This window comes from Carassius gibelio, chromosome B8 (assembly GCF_023724105.1).
Source record: "Carassius gibelio isolate Cgi1373 ecotype wild population from Czech Republic chromosome B8, carGib1.2-hapl.c, whole genome shotgun sequence".
NCBI classification, from domain to species: domain Eukaryota; kingdom Metazoa; phylum Chordata; class Actinopteri; order Cypriniformes; family Cyprinidae; genus Carassius; species Carassius gibelio.
The window spans coordinates 16,686,862-16,706,643 of NC_068403.1; the positions used below are offsets into that span (position 1 = coordinate 16,686,862).

The 19,782-nt window shown below is 33.1% G+C and overlaps 4 protein-coding genes across 12 annotated transcripts in view; 2 read left to right on the forward strand and 2 right to left on the reverse strand.

Moving 5' to 3' along the window:
- The window catches only part of p2rx4b (purinergic receptor P2X, ligand-gated ion channel, 4b), a 26,161-nt gene extending 19,064 nt beyond the window's left edge, over positions 1–7,097 (forward strand). For 3 of the 6 annotated variants that reach the window (XM_052562552.1, XM_052562556.1, XM_052562557.1), the window contains exons 5-12: positions 5,190–5,286; positions 5,371–5,451; positions 5,531–5,672; positions 6,184–6,320; positions 6,396–6,489; positions 6,580–6,645; positions 6,738–6,845; positions 6,928–7,097. In XM_052562552.1, the coding sequence (XP_052418512.1) occupies positions 5,190–5,286; positions 5,371–5,451; positions 5,531–5,672; positions 6,184–6,320; positions 6,396–6,489; positions 6,580–6,645; positions 6,738–6,845; positions 6,928–6,963 (761 nt within the window). In that variant the 3' untranslated portion in view covers positions 6,964–7,097. Of the gene's footprint in view, positions 1–47; positions 218–5,189; positions 5,287–5,370; positions 5,452–5,530; positions 5,673–6,183; positions 6,321–6,395; positions 6,490–6,579; positions 6,646–6,737; positions 6,846–6,927 lie in introns of those variants that run through there. The other 3 variants (XM_052562554.1, XM_052562553.1, XM_052562555.1) reach the window with 2 other exon arrangements.
- Positions 1,210–11,865, reverse strand: LOC127962943 (P2X purinoceptor 4-like). 4 transcript variants are annotated; one of them, XM_052562559.1, is made up of 12 exons: positions 11,703–11,865; positions 11,397–11,544; positions 11,169–11,237; positions 10,933–11,005; positions 10,699–10,792; positions 4,484–4,564; positions 3,931–4,072; positions 2,786–2,922; positions 2,177–2,267; positions 2,032–2,097; positions 1,849–1,953; positions 1,210–1,721 (listed from the first exon to the last, which is right to left on the reverse strand). In XM_052562559.1, exons 1-12 carry the CDS (start codon positions 11,819–11,821, stop codon positions 1,599–1,601), a joined length of 1,248 nt encoding a protein of 415 aa, XP_052418519.1. In that variant the 5' UTR covers positions 11,822–11,865; the 3' UTR covers positions 1,210–1,598. The 4 variants fall into 4 exon arrangements, with proteins under 4 accessions (XP_052418519.1, XP_052418522.1, XP_052418521.1 ...); XM_052562562.1 differs by lacking the exons at positions 3,931–4,072; positions 4,484–4,564 and adding exons at positions 9,426–9,567; positions 10,052–10,132; XM_052562561.1 differs by lacking the exons at positions 2,786–2,922; positions 3,931–4,072; positions 4,484–4,564 and adding exons at positions 8,282–8,418; positions 9,426–9,567; positions 10,052–10,132.
- A 1,846-nt stretch (positions 11,866–13,711) lies between these two features.
- On the forward strand, positions 13,712–14,785 carry LOC127962945 (taste receptor type 2 member 40-like). Its single transcript, XM_052562564.1, has one exon. It carries the CDS (start codon positions 13,712–13,714, stop codon positions 14,675–14,677), a length of 966 nt encoding a protein of 321 aa, XP_052418524.1. The 3' UTR covers positions 14,678–14,785.
- Positions 14,786–15,810: 1,025 nt separating this feature from the next.
- Positions 15,811–17,256, reverse strand: gstt1a (glutathione S-transferase theta 1a). The gene is made up of 5 exons (XM_052562565.1): positions 17,088–17,256; positions 16,781–16,868; positions 16,559–16,709; positions 16,230–16,406; positions 15,811–16,145 (listed from the first exon to the last, which is right to left on the reverse strand). Exons 1-5 carry the CDS (start codon positions 17,197–17,199, stop codon positions 15,945–15,947), a joined length of 729 nt encoding a protein of 242 aa, XP_052418525.1. The 5' UTR covers positions 17,200–17,256; the 3' UTR covers positions 15,811–15,944.
- Positions 17,257–19,782: the final 2,526 nt, after the last annotated feature.

Here is a 19,782-nt window from a genome sequence, read left to right on the forward strand (position 1 = left end):
ACACAATATTATACTTATAAAAATGATATTATTTTATACTGTTATAGAGCTCCATGGAGACAAGCTCATATGGGACTCCATGATGGAGTGAACTGGACACTTTCACCGCATTTAAAACCAGTAAAACACAATATATTCTTGTATATATCCTATATATAGACTACTCAAAATGTTTGGGGCTGGTAAGCTTGTTTAAAGAAGTCTCTTAGTCACCATTCCTGCATTTATTTAATAATAAAAAAAAATACAGTAAATATTATCACAATATAAAATAACTTTTTTCTACCATACATTTCAAATGTAACTTTTTGAAATGTATTCTTGAGCTCCAAATCAGCATACTGTATTGGAATGATTTCTAAAGGATCATAAGACACTAAAGACTTAAATTAAGGATACTTTGATGAATCAAAAGAAAAAAAGGAAAAAAATTATATATATATATATTCTTTTTTTTTTCCTAATAATATACATTACCATTCAAATGTTTGGGGTAAGTAATTTCTTTCTTTTTTTTAAAGATATTTTCTTTATTTTTCAGCAAGGATGTGTTAAATTAATAAAAAGTGACTTATATTTTTAGAAAATATTTATATTTTACATAAATGCTGCTCTTTTTTTTACTTTTTATTCAAAAGTATCTCAGGTTCTTAAAAATATTAAGCAGCAAAAACTGTTTCTAACATTAATAATAAATTAGCATGTTGTTAATAAATCAGAATGATTTCTGAAGAATTATGTGACACTGAACACTGGAGTGATGGATGATGAAAATTCAGCTTTGCATCACAAAGTAAATCATTATTTTAAATAGTAATAACATTGTTATTTTAAATAGTGACAATATTTCACAATATTACTGTTTTTTTTTAATCAAATAAATGCATCCTTGATGAGCAGAAGAAATATCTTTAAAAAAACATAAAAGATCGTACTGATCCCAAACTTCTGACCGGTAGTGTATGTCCTGGTATGCTTAGAAAGAAAGGTTTTACCTCCACTACTATCTCTGAAAACTTCTCCTTGGCCTCACTCACGATGTCTCCCAAACGGAAAATGGGGCAGTATGGATTTTTGTAGCGATTATAAATGCAACCTTTAAGGTCCGTTTCTTTCATTTCAGGCAGGATGTTTCTTCTAAGAGAAAAACATAAATGAATTACTATATTATCAGAATATACTTACTATTTGCTTTTCCTATGATGGCAAAACTCACCACAAAAAATGTAATGGTAATGTATACTAACCCGTGTTTATCCATCACATTTGAATATGATAATCAATATATTAATTAATACATTTTTATTCATTAGTTTGTGAGTGTATCAGTGTTTATTCACACTTAAATTTATTAGTAAATCAGGTTGACTGTACATGCTTTGACCTCTTCATTTGTTTTTTAAACTCAAAAGCATCTGTGTTAGGCAAAACATACTAACAGCATTTTTGTAATTATTATGAGACATAATTTGGTTGCTTTGCAGGTTAAAATTGTAAAAATCCCTCCTCATATTCTGTATTATTGATTGTGATTTATATCATTCCCATTTTGGCATTGGCATTGAGATTGAATGGTCAATCATAAACTGAATAAAGTCTTATCTATTGAAGTCTTTCTGAGACGGTACGGCCTGATAGAGTCTAAGACCATTGTATTTCCCATCAGATTTTTTCACCACCCTTAATTGATCCTCATCCACAAATGACACACAAAGGAAGCACTGCAACAAACACAATACTAAATGGTAGATTCATGTACAAGGAATCTCAGTTTAAGATGTATTTAGCCTGTGTAAAGCATTAATGAAACTGAAGTGCTATATGTCAGTGTTTCTAAGGTGTGTTGACCTCTTCTTGGTCCTGTATGACCTCAAACTTCCTCTCAGTGTAGTTCTGTTTTGCCTCTTTGGAGTAACAGCCGGTCCCAATAAGCCAGTCCAGGAACATTGTTGTCTAAAGACAAATTCGATGGTAAACATTTCATTACTTCAAACACTTTTCCGACTTGCTGAGGGTTTAAGGGTTACTCACAAGAGCATAATATGAGAGCGTAGATCCAATGTAGATGATTAGCTGAATGATGCTGAACTTTCCAGCCTGCGAAGAATTTACAAAACGTTTTATATACTAAAGCTAACATGCAAAGTAATGACAATATAGTATAATATAATCTCACCTTCCCAAACACCATCACATCAAACCTAATCCCATACATTTTAAAGAGCGTTCGCTGCTGCTCACCATTCACAATAGAGTATCTTGCAAACCTACACGAAATAATGAATTTAAATATCACACAGTTCACATATGTTCAATATGATTTAAAGGTAGTGTAGGGAACTTTTGTAAAAAAATATTTTTTACATATTTATTAAAAAATCCAGCTCCTCTGGCTCCTCCCAGTGTCCTATTGCCATTTGCAGAAACTCCATCGCTCCCGGTAAAAAATAACCAATCAGAGCTGCGGTCCGAAACTTTGTTTGTGTTCAAAATGTAGAAAAATGTATATAATAAGCGAGTACACCATGAATCCATTTTCCAAACCGTGTTTTTGGCTTGTCCTGAATCACTAGGGTGCACCTATAATAAGTGTTTATATTCGGACTATTTTAGATTGCTTCGGGGGTACCGCGGCGGAGTAACCCAGTACCTTTGTGATTCTTCATAGACATAAACAGAGAGAAGTAGTTCCGGCTACGATGTTCTTCCGCAAGACGCAAGCAGTTCTGTTTATTAACCGCTAGAGCATCAAAAGTTCCCTACCGCAGCTTTAAGTTGTTCACACCTGAAATTGAGCCCAGGGTACAAGGTTCGGTTGCTTTCTTTTTCCTCCAAGCGACGGAATGAGTATTTGGGCAGACAGCTGTGAAAGATGTGGTTCAGGTCACAGTCCCAGTTGATCTGGATCCCGATCACACCACCCTGTGGAGCAGATACTACCAGAGATGTAAAAACTGACAACAATTCACTTACCTACTTTGCAACTAAATTACAAAAATACACTACTGTAAGATTTTTATTTAAAGAAATGAATACTCTTATTAAGCAAGAATGCAATAAACTAATCAAAAATGAAAGTAAAGACATTCATAATGTTCCAAAAGACTATTTTAAATAAATGCTGCTCTTTCAAACTTTATATGAAAAGAACAGATCACTGTTTCCAAAATCACCTATGTAAAGCAGCATAAAAGTTTTCAACATTGATAATAATTAGAAAAGTTTCTTGAGCTCCAAATCAGCATACTGTATTGGAATGATTTCTAAAGGATCATAAGACACTAAAGACTTAAATTAAGGATACTTTGATGAATCAAAAGAAAAAAAGGAAAGAAATTATATATATATATATATATATATATATATATATATATATATATATATTCTTTTTTTTTTCCTAATAATATACATTACCATTTAAATGTTTGGGGTAAGTAATTTCTTTCTTTTTTTTAAAGATATTTTCTTTTTTTTTCAGCAAGGATGTGTTAAATTAATAAAAAGTGACTTATATGTTTAGAAAATATTTATATTTTACATAAATGCTGCTCTTTTTTTTACTTTTTATTCAAAAGTATCTCAGGTTCTTAAAAATATTAAGCAGCAAAAACTGTTTCTAACATTGATAATAAATTAGCATGTTGTTAATAAATCAGAATGATTTCTGAAGAATTATGTGACACTGAACACTGGAGTGATGGATGATGAAAATTCAGCTTTGCATCACAAAGTAAATCATTATTTTAAATAGTAATAACATTGTTATTTTAAATAGTGACAATATTTCACAATATTACTGTTTTTTTAATCAAATAAATGCATCCTTGATGAGCAGAAGAAATATCTTTAAAAAAACATAAAAGATCGTACTGATCCCAAACTTCTGACCGGTAGTGTATGTCCTGGTATGCTTAGAAAGAAAGGTTTTACCTCCACTGCTATCTCTGAAAACTTCTCCTTGGCCTCACTCACGATGTCTCCCAAACGGAAAATGGGGCAGTATGGATTTTTGTAGCGATTATAAATGCTACCTTTAAGGTCCGTTTCTTTCATTTCAGGCAGGATGTTTCTTCTAAGAGAAAAACATAAATGAATTACTATATTATCAGAATATACTTACTATTTGCTCAATCAGATTTTATATATAAGGTTGAACTCCTGAAATTGAAAATGTTATTGGTAGTGCTAACAGTTCACGCTTTATTTTAAGGTGTCCTTGTTACACATTACATGTACAGTACTTACTATTATAATAACAATGAATTGTACATAATTACATGGAAGTAACCATAAACTAAACCCTAATCCTCATCCAAACAATACAGTAAGTACATGTAGTTAATTAATATGAATAAGTACTTAAATGTATAGTTACACTCTAACAAGGACACCTTAATAAAGTGTAACCCATTAAGAATGTTAGTGCACCAACAGTTGTACAGTAAATATCATAGCATTTGCAACTATAAAACTTGTGTACTACCTTATGTAATTAAATGCTGGAAATCTGATGTTATTCTTGATCATCACAGTGAAATTTTCTGCAGATGTCAAAATAGCAGGCCTGGGAAAACAGAAATGAAAACCTGACATAAAAAGACTTCTGTACACCGAATCTTTACTCATATAAAACTGCGACTTCCTCAAACAGATTCCTCAAAATCTCTGGAATTGGTAGCTTTGAACTGCAGTGTCAACTGTTTTTGATTCATTTTACAGTAAAATTGATGTTGATCAGTTTTCTATTGCCAAATAGCTTTGCTGTCACAAGTTTGAATCTTTATTAACAAACAACGAAAATAGAAATGAAGAAATGAATTCCAGATTCAGTCAGCCTTGTTTTTATTGATTTGCTATAGAGAAAACACTTTCTTTGTGTTAACAAATGTGATTCTGACTCCAGGCCAGAGACAGAGCAAGTGTCCTGAGGTACGATCAAATACTTCTATGTGTAGTCTGTTTTCACACAAGAAGAGAGCGTTGCATGTTGGATTACAAATGATTCATTTTTACAGACTCCGAGTGAAGTCACTAAGTGTGAATCTGACAGTGATTGCAAAGAAGGATACAGTGATGTCCATGGCAGTGGTATGCGTTTATGTTCTCTCAACACAACTCCGTAATAATTCAGTGTTTCTGATGTAGGCTGTAAGGTAATGGCACAAAGTGAAGTCTGTTCCTCTTCACAGGTGTTCAGACTGGACATTGTGCGCAGTACTCTGATAAGATCAAAACCTGTGAGGTGCAGGCATGGTGTCCTCTTGAAAATGACGCCAATATTCCAAAGTGAGTGTCTTTAGCAAGAGTGGACAAGTTTGATGACCTTTGCTTGATTGAAACGGTGAATATTAATATAGTCTGATTTTACAGACCTGCTGTTCTAAGTGCAGCAGAGGACTTTACAGTGCTCATCAAAAACAACATACAATATCCAAAGTTCAAATTTAAAAAGTAAGTTCATGCATTTTAGTCTGATTCCAATTCCAAATGTTAGTGTGCTAGTGAATCTGTTGTTTTGTGTTATCTCTAGGCGAAACATTCTGCCTCACATCAACTCCACATACTTAAAAAGCTGCATGTTTAATCGTAAAACAGACCCAGACTGTCCTATTTTTCGTCTGGGGGACATGGTAACTGAAGCAGGAGAGGACTTCAGCGTCATGGCTCTTAAAGTCTGTATCTTCAATAAAGCTGTATTTCTGTATTACTACTTTACAGACACAACTGTCAAAAATTTTGTAAATTAATATTTATGCAGCAAGGATGCATTAAATTGATCACAAGTGACAGCAAATACATTGATAATGTTATAAAAGTCTTCTGTTTCATTGATATAACAACACAACACTCATAATATATGTTTCTTGAGCATCAAATCAGCATATTAGAATAATTTCTGATGGATCATGTGAAACTGAATATTCAGCTTTGCCATCACAGGAATAAACATTTTGCATTTTAAAATATTTTAATACTTAAAATAGTTACTTTAAATAGTACAAATATTGTTTTACTGTAGTTTTGATTAAAAGAATGCACCCATTATGAGTATAAGAGATTTCTTTTAAAACATAAAAAAGTACTACCTTTGAACTTTTGAAGTATTGTGTATTTAGATTATTATTTTATTTATAGAAGTTTAATAAGTTAATTACTGTAGTTGACTGTGTTTGACTGATGAAGGGTGGCATTATTGGGATTTTCATTGATTGGAATTGTGACTTGGACTTCTCGGAACGTTTCTGCATTCCCAAGTATTCTTTTAGCAGACTGGACAACAAAAATCCTGAAAATAACGTTGCCCCTGGCTACAATTTCCGGTAAATGCAGTTAAACTGATTTAGATTTTTTTTTATTGTAAAGCTACTGGGTAACAATTTTGTTATTTCCCACAGATTTGCAAAGTATTATAAAAACAATGAAAGCATTGACACACGGACATTGATAAAGGCCTTTGGAATCCGCTTTGATGTCATTGTGTTTGGGATGGTTTGTGAACTTCTACTAGTAAAAAATAATAATAACTACCATCTATTTATTCAATTTTCGATATCAGTTAATCTCTTATGATCTCTGCAGGCTGGTAAATTCAATATTGTGCCCACTATTGTCAATCTTGGTGCCACTCTTGCCTTTCTCAGTTTGGTAAGCTTTTTTTTTTTTTTTTTCAAAGACACCTATTTGAGTAAAATGCCTTTGGCTCAATAATTTTTATGTTGTTTCTGAACTTCTCCCAGACGGCTGCTATTTGTGACTGGGTCATGCTTACTTGTATGAAAGACCGTGACAACTATGCCAAACATAAATTCATTCACCTGAACCAAAACGGTGACAGTATGCCACTGGTAAGTAAGTTAGAAAAATATATAATAATAAAATTACACAATATTATACTTATAAAAATGATATTATTTTATACTGTTATAGAGCTCCATGGAGACAAGCTCATATGGGACTCCATGATGGAGTGAACTGGACACTTTCACCGCATTTAAAACCAGTAAAACACAATATATTCTTGTATATATCCTATATATAGACTACTCAAAATGTTTGGGGCTGGTAAGCTTGTTTAAAGAAGTCTCTTAGTCACCATTCCTGCATTTATTTAATAATAAAAAAAATACAGTAAATGTTATCACAATATAAAATAACTGTTTTCTACCATACATTTCAAATGTAACTTTTTCCTATGATGGCAAAACTCACCACAAAAAATGTAATGGTAATGTATACTAACCCGTGTTTATCCATCACATTTGAATATGATAATCAATATATTAATTAATACATTTTTATTCATTAGTTTGTGAGTGTATCAGTGTTTATTCACACTTAAATTTATTAGTAAATCAGGTTGACTGTACATGCTTTGACCTCTTCATTTGTTTTTTAAACTCAAAAGCATCTGTGTTAGGCAAAACATACTTAACAGCATTTTTGTAATTATTATGAGACATAATTTGGTTGCTTTGCAGGTTAAAATTGTAAAAATCCCTCCTCATATTCTGTATTATTGATTGTGATTTATATCATTCCCATTTTGGCATTGGCATTGAGATTGAATGGTCAATCATAAACTGAATAAAGTCTTATCTATTGAAGTCTTTCTGAGACGGTACGGCCTGATAGAGTCTAAGACCATTGTATTTCCCATCAGATTTTTTCACCACCCTTAATTGATCCTCATCCACAAATGACACACAAACGAAGCACTGCAACAAACACAATACTAAATGGTAGATTCATGTACAAGGAATCTCAGTTTAAGATGTATTTAGCCTGTGTAAAGCATTAATGAAACTGAAGTGCTATATGTCAGTGTTTCTAAGGTGTGTTGACCTCTTCTTGGTCCTGTATGACCTCAAACTTCCTCTCAGTGTAGTTCTGTTTTGCCTCTTTGGAGTAACAGCCGGTCCCAATAAGCCAGTCCAGGAACATTGTTGTCTAAAGACAAATTCGATGGTAAACATTTCATTACTTCAGACACTTTTCCGACTTGCTGAGGGTTTAAGGGTTACTCACAAGAGCATAATATGAGAGCGTAGATCCAATGTAAAACGTTTTATATACTAAAGCTAACATGCAAAGTAATGACAATATAGTATAATATAATCTCACCTTCCCAAACACCATCACATCAAACCTAATCCCATACATTTTAAAGAGCGTTCGCTGCTGCTCACCATTCACAATAGAGTATCTTCCAAATCTACACGAAATAATGAATTTAAATATCACACAGTTCACATATGTTCAATATGATTTAAGTTGTTCACACCTGAAATTGAGCCCAGGGTACAAGGTTCGGTTGCTTTCTTTTTCGTCCAAGCGGCGGAATGAGTATTTGGGCAGACAGCTGTGAAAGATGTGGTTCAGGTCACAGTCCCAGTTGATCTGGATCCCGATCACACCACCCTGTGGAGCAGATACTACCAGAGATGTAAAAACTGACAACAATTCACTTACCTACTTTGCAACTAAATTACAAAAATACACTACTGTTCAAAAGTTTGTGGTCCGTAAGATTTTTATTTAAAGAAATGAATACTCTTAAGCAAGAACTCAATAAACTAATCAAAAATGACAGTAAAGACATTCATAATGTTCCAAAAGACTATTTTAAATAAATGCTGCTCTTTCAAACTTTATATGAAAAGAACAGATCACTGTTTCCAAAATCACCTATGTAAAGCAGCATAAAAGTTTTCAACATTGATAATAATTAGAAAAGTTTCTTGAGCTCCAAATCAGCATACTGTATTGGAATGATTTCTAAAGGATCATAAGACACTAAAGACTTAAATTAAGGATACTTTGATGAATCAAAAGGAAAATATATATATATATATATATATATATATATATATATATATATATATATATATATATATATATAATTTTTTTTTTTTTTTCTAATAATATACATTACCATTCAAATGTTTGGGGTAAGTAATTTCTTTCTTTTTTTAAAGATATTTTCTTTTTTTTCAGCAAGAATGTGCTAAATTAATAAAAAGTGACTTATATTTTTAGAAAATGCTGCTCTTTTTTTACTTTTTATTCAAAAGTATCTCAGGTTCTTAAAATATTAAGCAGCAAAAACTGTTTCTAACATTAATAATAAATTAGCATGTTGTTAATAAATCAGAATGATTTCTGAAGAATTATGTGACACTGAACACTGGAGTGATGGATGATGAAAATTCAGCTTTGCATCACAAAGTAAATCATTATTTTAAATAGTAATAACATTGTTATTTTAAATAGTGACAATATTTCACAATATTACTGTTTTTTTAATCAAATAAATGCATCCTTGATGAGCAGAAGAAATATCTTTAAAAAAACATAAAAGATCGTACTGATCCCAAACTTCTGACCGGTAGTGTATGTCCTGGTATGCTTAGAAAGAAAGGTTTTACCTCCACTGCTATCTCTGAAAACTTCTCCTTGGCCTCACTCACGATGTCTCCCAAACGGAAAATGGGGCAGTATGGATTTTTGTAGCGATTATAAATGCAACCTTTAAGGTCCGTTTCTTTCATTTCAGGCAGGATGTTTCTTCTAAGAGAAAAACATAAATGAATTACTATATTATCAGAATATACTTACTATTTGATCAATCAGATTTTATATATAAGGTTGAACTCCTGAAATTGAAAATGTTATTGGTAGTGCTAACAGTTCACGCTTTATTTTAAGGTGTCCTTGTTAAACATTACATGTACAGTACTTACTATTATAATAACAATGAATTGTACATAATTACATGGAAGTAACCATAAACTAAACCCTAATCCTCATCCAAACAATACAGTAAGTACATGTAGTTAATTAATATGAATATATGAATATATATATATATATATATATATAATTTATTTATTTATTTATTTTCTAATAATATACATTACCATTCAGTACTTAAATGTATAGTTACACTCTAACAAGGACACCTTAATAAAGTGTAACCCATTAAGAATGTTAGTGCACCAACAGTTGTACAGTAAATATCATAGCATTTGCAACTATAAAACTTGTGTACTACCTTATATAATTAAATGCTGGAAATCTGATGTTATTCTTGATCATCACAGTGAAATTTTCTGCAGATGCCAAAATAGCAGGCCTGGGAAAACAGAAATGAAAACCTGACATAAAAAGACTTCTGGACACCGAATCTCTACTCGTATAAAACTGCGACTTCCTCAAACAGATTCCTCAAAATCTCTGGAATTGGTAGCTTTGAACTGCAGTGTCAACTGTTTTTGATTCATTTTACAGTAAAATTGATGTTGATCAGTTTTCTATTGCCAAATAGCTTTGCTGTCACAAGTTTGAATCTTTATTAAGAAACAACAGAATACAGGACAAATAGACAATCAAGAGTCAATCCTACATTCAATTAGGACAAAATACTGTTCACCAAAAAAATGAATTTTAGCTCATTATTTACTCAACTTCATGTCATTCAAAACCAGCATGACTTTCTTATTTGTAATGAAAAATGTCTCAGGTTTTTTTGGAACATACAATGAAAGTCACTTTCATTATATGGATGAGAAAATATTTTTATATTAACGTAATATCTGCATGTATTACATACAGGTTTGGAACGACACAAGAATAAGTAAATAATGACAAAATGTTAAATGAAAACTTTCCCTTTATTATGAATTAGCATGTATACAACACCTGGGATTCCTCTTGTTCTCAATGGGGCACCAAGCTGTAACTTCACATGTTTTCTTTTGTATATCTAACTTCACACAGGCACCTGTTTGAACACCTTAAAAACAAACACAGAAGCAAACCTCAGATCATGCAAAAACTTCCAATAATGGTTTTCGATTAAATAAAACACTTGGGTAGTGATAGTATTTCCTGTCAAGCTGTATGCCTTAAAATAGTTTCTTTATATGACATTACCATGGTTAAGTTGATTAGAAAGACCTTCCTCACAGTCTTTATCTGTTTGACACAGTTTCCCATGTGGCAGAACCTGAAGTGTGAACATAAAACCGTCTGTTGAATGGATTATATTTGGCTTAAAATGGTAGTGCTGAATTAATCACACACCAAAAAAAGAGCATTTTTTTTTTAAGTTTAAAATACATTTTGTATTCTATTACCAAATAAACTGAGATTTGAATAGCTGCACTTACCTCGGGGCATTTACCTTGTTTTTGGTTTGTTACAATGACATTTGTTGCCACAAAAAAGGAGTTTCTTCCCTGCCGAAATAAAAGAAGAACAACATTATTTATTAGGCTACCTTTATTTGTTTGACTTATTACCTTAACTTACTACCTCGTATTTAAGAATCACTGGAATGAGCATAAATCTGTTTTTGTGGCATGAAAAAATAATAATAATAAATGGTGTATTGTTACCTGATATGGTCCACTGTAGTCCACCACATCCCACACAACTTCTCCAATGTCTGGTATAGTTATATTTGCAACTCCCTTAACCTTTGTGGTAACAGAACTCTGGACAGGATCGTACTTTTGATATTCTTTATTCCATAACATCATGATGCTGTAAAATAAAGACATTACTTTCACTTGATGCTGAGAATCGAGAATCTGCGTTGGTCAGGGTACAAGTAAACACTCACTGTCACTGACTGTACATGAATGAGCTTTTGTTGAATGATGCGAGGAAGACATGCAAAAACAGCGGACGCAAACACTTACCAAATGAACATCAAGATAACTCCGTTTAACGTCCATTTCAGCGACCCGAGTCTGACGTTCTTGATTTTGACGAGTTTTTGCGTGTCATATTCACAGAGGTTCAGCAGAGTGCAAGGCATGGTGGTGACTTGTAAACAGTCAAGGCACTATCACAGCGGGTGCAGCTGTGCGGAGCTCGCACTGCGCAGGAGGAGGAGGAGGTCACGTGGTCTTTTGGAAGACAGTTATATTAGAACTCTCTTTCTTGAGACGGAGAAAGACTTTTCACTTACAGCAGACTAACGTATTAAAAATTAGGCTACATTATATCCTCTTTCATCTTGGAATCATGCCTTCTCTGTCTTTAACATTATTTTAAATACATTTTAAACAACTAGGCTATTTTTTCGTTTCTGCGGAATTCCATTCTTTTTTAAATCTTAACTTGAAAGATGAAAAGTCATATTTTTCATTATTTTAATTTATAAGGTATATATTTCAACTTATTTATATAGGCCTTCATATTTAACATATTTTTTATAATATTTCCATACCATTCACAGTGGCCCCAAAAACAAAACATTTCAAGTTAATTTTTTGACAAGAGTCAAGGAGTAAATGCAAGGATCATTCCTGCCTAAATTAAGAAAATGTGTAAAAAAAAAAAAAAAAAAGTATAATATGCAGAATCATTTATTTGAACAACAATGCAGTTAAACAGTTATTTAAAATTTAAAATAATAAAAAATTCCTGGCAAAGTTTAATTTCAGCAGCCATTACTCTCTGGTGTCACCTGATCCTTTAGAAATCATTTTAATATGTTGATTTGGTACTTTAAAAACACTTGTTTTTCTTAATATTTTTGTTATGTATTCTTTTCAGTATTCTTTGTTACAGTTTTATTTGAAATAAAAAATCTTTCATAACATTATTAATATATATAATATCACTTTGTATCAGTTTAACCCATCTTTGCTTAACAAAAGTATTAATTTCTCTTTAAGAAAAAAAAAATCTTTAATGATATCTGAATGTGAATTTGCTATGAATTAACCTCATACAGGCCAAATCTAATTTAGTTTATTTAACACCATGCACAGAAGAAACTTCAAGGTTTTTTTTGAGTTTCTTTCATGTTGTTACATCACAGTCTCATCAAAATACTTTTTTTTCATCTGTCAAACCAAGGTCAGCGTGATTTTTCCAAGTAAGACATGATCCTGGATCAACATTATTGTCCAGAAATATAGACTTGACCCAAACCCTACCTCTAAACCTAACCCTATTTATTCCTAAAATCAGAGGGAAATGATGCTAATTAACAAGAGTGTAGAAGCACCTAACACTGATTGTCAGCCTAAAACAGATATTTCCTGAAAAGTTATATCTCAATTCTGATTGGTTGATTGGAATGTTGTTCCAGGATCAACAAGGATGTTGATCCAGGAACATGTCGTACTTGGTGAAATCACGCTCACCGTCAAACCATTATCCTGTGCATGATAATGGAGAAACTTGAGAGTGGAAAACTTAAGTCCCCAGATCTTATATATTTGCATAGTAAAATTGTACAGATTGCATTTTATCCAACATGTTTCCAACTATGTCTAAATAGCAAACAAACAAGATTTGAATAGGCAAATTCTGAAAACTGATTACATGAACATTCAATACTGATTGTTACATTGACATATGAGAGCAAATGCTCAAAATCTCAGTGTGTACAGTAAGTGACACACATGAGCTTTATATTGACCATAAGCGAAAAATAGAGATAATATAGTAAATTCACAACTTATCTTGTTTTAGGTTTGTGTAATCTGAACTGAGGTAAACATGGTGCATTTCTCTCATTTTACCTAATTTGTGTTTTCAGCTTTGAACAAAGCCTGCTCTGATTCACCCCCATAAAGTCACTTTGCATAAGAGATTGAGTCCCTGTTTCTACATAAAACAATACACATCTCGCCAGACCTCATATCAGTGCAGGACTCTGCTTTGTGTACTTCACTCTCTGAAGAGCAACATCATGACCCTCGTTGGGCAAGTTCTTTTTTTTGTCGCACTTTTGATAGTTGGTGTTTCTGGAAACATTTTTAACCTCATTTTTACTATACAACAGCAAGTGAAGACCAGGAGCGTTCAGACTGTCAATTTGATCCTAAACGTCATCTCCATCAACAACATTATCTTGGTACTCGCCACCTTCGTGTTGGTGGTTAGTATCTTTCAGGATCCCCTGATTTGGTGCATCAGGCCATATCCTTTATCTATTCGGACTGAAATATATCTAATGATGAGTTGTAGCTTCATCAGCTTCTGGGCCATTGCATGGCTGAGTCTCTTCTACTGCATCAAAGTTGTGAATTTCTCCTCTGAGTGCTTCCGAGCACTGAAGAGGAACATCTCCTCTGTGATCAACGCTGCAGTGCTGCTGAGCTGTGTGTTCTCCTCCTTGTTGTTCTTCCCTATGTTCTCACTCGATGCAGCAGATTCAATGGAACAAAATTACAACGTGAACGACATTGGCAACTTGACCTGTCCACTGCCCTCCTTCACTATACAGATGAACGCAAACGCATACGCTGCTGCTATTCTTTGTCTCCTCTGCCCGATCCCTCTGACGATCATGCTGCCTACCTCTCTCAGAATGGTCATCCATCTATGCGCCCACACGCTGGCTCTCAAGAAGAACCAGACCCAGGTGCAAGGATCTGACTCGTACCTCCTGGTGTGCAAGATTACTGTCTCCCTGGTGGGAGTTTATATGTCCACTCTGTGTATCGTGGCTTTGTTTATCATTATAAGGTTAATTGGGCTGTCTATCACCTACCACATCTTAGCAAGTGCCTTTAGTTTTTACAGTGGCATGACTTCTCTCCTTCTGACAGCTTCAAACAGGTATCTGAAAGAGAAGCTCTGGAGTCTGTTCTGCTTTTGGAAGGCAGAGGAACAAGGTAGTAAAAGCCAGACAGTTGTGACAGGGGATGTGTGATCTGATAAAGACAGTCTACTTCAGGGACTTGAATTCTTCAAATCAAAAACCTCTTGTTTTAAGTCTCTTAAAAATAAAGAAAGTAATAGTAAGTAATAAGGTAAACATAAAATTAAGATTTAGTCACTTTGGATAAAATCATCTGCTAAATGAATGCTTGTAACTGTTCCTAATTGACTTTATACTACAGTTGGCTGAATAGTCAGGAGAATAACCAACACAGTTTCATAACAATTCTTAACTATTTTTATATTTTGGTGATTTGGTTGCTAATTTGTTTGAATCTCACTCTTATGTTTTCGTATGATCTGATTATGTGGTTATGTTTAGGGATAGACCATCATGCTTAATTTTGAACATTTCTAAAATGTTATTGTTAGATTCACAGTGCATGATTCCATACAAAATCACCAACTCTTAAAATATGTATGTTTTCTTTTGCAGTCGGGTTGGAATAACTAGAATCAAGTTAGTATTTGTTTAATTTATTCAAATAACATTTTCAAGTCACATTATGTAGCGTAATGAATGTATCTTGCTGTGATAAAACCTTTTTTGTATTGTGTTCTATGTAGACAGACATAGTCATATATTTTACTGTGAAAAATATCAATAAAAAATTCTGTTCCTAAGCAACTGAAAATAGCTAAAGACTATATTACTCATATCTCATACTTATACTGCATTTGCTGTTACAAGTTTGGATAAGACTTTATTTTATATAATGACAAAAATACTTAATAACAATATGAACAATTATATAATAACAATAAATTATGCATAATTAAATGCAAGTAAGCCAAACCCTAATCCTAACCCTAACCATATAGTTAGTACATGCAGTTAATTAATATTACTCAGTAATTAAATGTATAATTATACTGTAACAAGGACTCCTAAAAATAAATCATAACTCAAGCTTGGGATTGTGCATGCATTTTGGCTTTACCAGTCTAAATCTATGCTTTCTTAAGGCTATGTGAGCATAAGAAATCAAATTTATTAGACAGTTCATGTAAGAGTTTACTTTAAATGTTGAAATGTGAGATGTTGGTATTTCCCCACTCAAGGCAACACATAACATAATATATGAATACACTGTAAATTGTACAAATGCATACCTTTAGGCATAATTTTATTTTAATGTTTTTATTTTGAATACAATGATTTCAATACTATAATATTTTCTAAACCGTGTTAGTCCAAATTACTGCACAATAACTTGATAAAAGATATTGTTTAATACTAGATGACCGTCCAAACAGACTCAGTTAAACATTTTCTGTAACTTTAGCTTGAGAAACTCTGGTAAACCTTTTTTCTCAAAGGTTTGTGGCAATGTATCAACGTTCATGATAACCTTATGGGCTTCATCGAAGACTTCCACACCGAGCTCCTTCTTAACTCTGTCTCTCCAGGCACTCAGAACAGGTCTGCCTTGAAACACATCTAGACCTGTACCGACCGGCTTCAAGACACACAAACAGAATTGGTAAATATGTCACGTTTAAGTAAAGCACTTGGTCTAAGAAATCAAATGCACAACATGTACCTGCATTATCTCCACGATAGCTACAAGATCAGCCAGAGATATTTTATCTCCAATTATAAATGGCCTGCTCTGAAGAAACTTGTCCTCAAAGGTTTTCAAAGATGCGTTGAGGTCCTCCACAGCAGCATCCATCTTCTCCTTAGACACCGGGGCCCCAGTGACTGCAGGTACGACCCCCTAAAATTGGAAAATATTAGTTTGACTGTGGATAATGCATGCATTAAAGAGAGTAAAAAAGCAGCTAAAAGAAAGCTTGCATAATCACAGTTTACTCAGTACACACAAACACAACAAATGACCGGTTTAATGTTTAATAAAGCGACTCTTACCCTGAACCAGAAGACCTTTGACCCATGAGTTCTTATGTTCGTGTGCTGCCAGGAGAGAAACTCGTCGACTCGTGCACGCTTCTGCAGGTCAGCTGGATACCAGTGGTCAGGAGTGCGATGTTTCGCTGCCAAATACTGTAGTATAGCTATACTATAGAGAAAATATACAGTCTTACTTATAATCTTAATGCAAATCAAGTGTAAATCAGGGCAACAAAATACCTCTCTGTTAGAATAAAATCTCCATCTTTGAGGACAGGAACTTTCCTTATGATGCTGACCTTACCAAATTCCTCTCCATATTGTTCACCTTTAGAGCACGGAGAAAAACATGTCTGATAACTAATGCACTTTTTCACAATGGAATAAAACATAAACTTAAAACTGTCAAGAGTATAAGGATTTTTTTTTTTTAAACATGATCAACGTTAAAAATATTTTTATCAGGTGAAACAGCTAAATGTTACAACTGCAGATTACCAAGATTGCATGCACAATTCCATAAAACAGCTACATAAAAATTAATTACCTGCAGATAAATCCACGGCTTTGAATTCAAAGGGAATTTTATTTATCTGGGCAAATAGGAAGACGGAGCGGCATGGCTGGGAATGCAAATCGAGATACAGTTCCAGTGGCATTTTGGATGAGAAGTGTCCAAGACGAGCGACTCTCCGGACTTCTCACCCTCATATGTGCTGTATTTATGCTCCGCCCTCCATGGGTCAATGGTACAATGTTCTTGCGACAACCTAACACTACCATGTTGTGGCTGTCGGCTTCGTTTATCTAATTCTAAGCGTTAGATGTCATGATCAAAGACAAATGGCAAGAGCTGAGAAAAACTTGTCTGCATGTCATGAGGAATTTGTCTGAGATATCGTGAAGGGACGAGAGCGAGAGATAAAACATTGTCTAGAAACTGAGTAGAAACTTTTGACTAAAAAATTTGGCTAATAATACTTTTCCCAGTATAATGGTTAACTCGGTTTTCTGTGCGTTTTAGGGGGTTTGCGTTAAGAAAGATTGCTGTAATATGCTAAAGTCCATTCAAAATCACCCCATCCGTGAATCTTCCTAACTCTTATGACCAGTTTATTTAGTTAATTATTAATCACTAAAAATATCACAGTCATCCATGTAGTAGGCTAATTTGAATTTCAGCAATGTAAATATGCAGCACTTTTATGCTTATAAGCTCTTATTATACAGGCATCTTTCCTGCATCAAATGCTTTACCCCCAAAAAAGAGAGAGAATTAAAAATTTTGGAATATCATAAAATTCTGTTTTAGATCTGACTGTTTATTTTACTTTATATACATTTATAAGTGCCATGTGCACTTACAATGACAGGTCAGTTTCATAATTTTTAATTGAAGAATTCTGCCACATGATGGAGCAAGAACACCTTTTCTTTTCACAAAAGGACAAATTTGACTCAAAAGCCAGCAGCACCTTCTGGAGCAAAAAGCAGTGAGCGAGTAGTATACCAAATGTCCAGAAATTAAAATGAATTTACTCACCCTCATATCATTTCACTTTATTCTTGAAGAGAACGTTATAATGAAAATTATATAAGGAAATTCGTTAAGCTCTATATAGCATCAAAGGAGTGCTATTTCTGCAATGGGAACCAGACGATTGTCCTTATCAGATACAAATTAAATCACGTAAACTGTAGACTGATAATCATATCCAGGCAACTTCCTTGTTATTCCCATTATGTAGATAAATCAGAAGGTAACTTTGTGCTGCGCATCCCCTCCTCATTTGCCCTATATTACTGCTATGCACTCAGAGGTGATTCTGGTGTGCTTGTAGTTGACCTTCTCAGTGAGGACAGGCTGTGGGTGCACAGTTTGGATTTCGAAAGTGTGCGTTCTTGTTGGTTTTGTGTTGTATTTCAGAGGAAAAGTACAATATTGAGATGGATATTGACCCTTTGATACATATGCAGTAATTGTATACTGACACACCTTTGATTATATTAAACTGCATAGGGAAATCACAAACCCAAATCTCAAATACAATGTAACTCTTCATTGTTTTTTTGTGTTTAACTGTTAGATCATCCACCACAGCCCCATCAAACTCCAAAGAGAAGTAAATAAAGATCGCTTGTGGTTTGGAAGAATAAATGTAATGGTTCTGGTGAGGCCAGTGGGTTTTTCCTGCTGAGGCTCCCGGCAAGACTTCACTCAAAGTCTGGTTTGAATTTAAATAGGCATGTGGTTCCAGATTATAGCAGATAAGTACCAAACGGTCTGTGTAAAACCAGTCGGTCTGTGTAAAGGCTAAGATTGTTTCTCCATGATCTCTCCTATAAACGGAAGATGGTATTAACAAATTCACTTTTTTATTGCTCTGAGAGGCATGCATTGCTTCTGTTTGATTTGGTGACGTTTTTTCTAAAAAAAAAACAACAAAGAAAAAAAAATTAAGGATTAGTATTTTTGTTTGTTATTATTCAAGGAATAGGAGATGACACAGCACTGCTTCTGAATTGTTTGCTATCCTTTTGTAAATGTGAGGTTGAATGGAAAATTTATTCTTATTCAATTTGATAATATTTACTTCAGTGAGCCTTGTTCTCATAGTCTGAATATAAGTAAATAAAAACCTTCTTTAAAGTTTTTTTAAGTTAGATTACAGTTTTAATTAATAATTGTTATTGTTTTTACATTTTTAGCTTATGTCCTTTAAATTATACTAACACAACTTCAAAACTATTCAAATTAATATTAAATATTATTTATAAATGCTTTGTATTTTAATTTGTTAGTTCATGTTAATATATAACAAATCTCAAGTATTGTAGCTGATTACATTTGATTACTTTTTGATTAATTTACTCAATTTTATAAATTTCAACTGTTAATCATTTTCAAACATTTAAACCAGGCAGGGTTAACTTAACAGACTTTCGCCTCTTCTTACTTTGAGATCATTCTGAGGATTAATGGGTTTTAAAAAAAGAAAGAAAGAAAGAAAGAAAGAAAGAAAGAAAGAAAGAAAAGAAATATAAATAGTTTAATAGCTATGATATGATAATGTTTTTTAAATCAAATCTTTGCATAGCCAATTTCTTAAAAAAAAGAGATAAGGTCATTATCTATAATGATAAAATAGAAATAATAGAGAATGCCAGTGTTGAAGGCTCTTTTCTTTTTAAAGAGGTCATATAACGTTGCTAAAAGAACATTATTTTGTGTATTTGGTGTA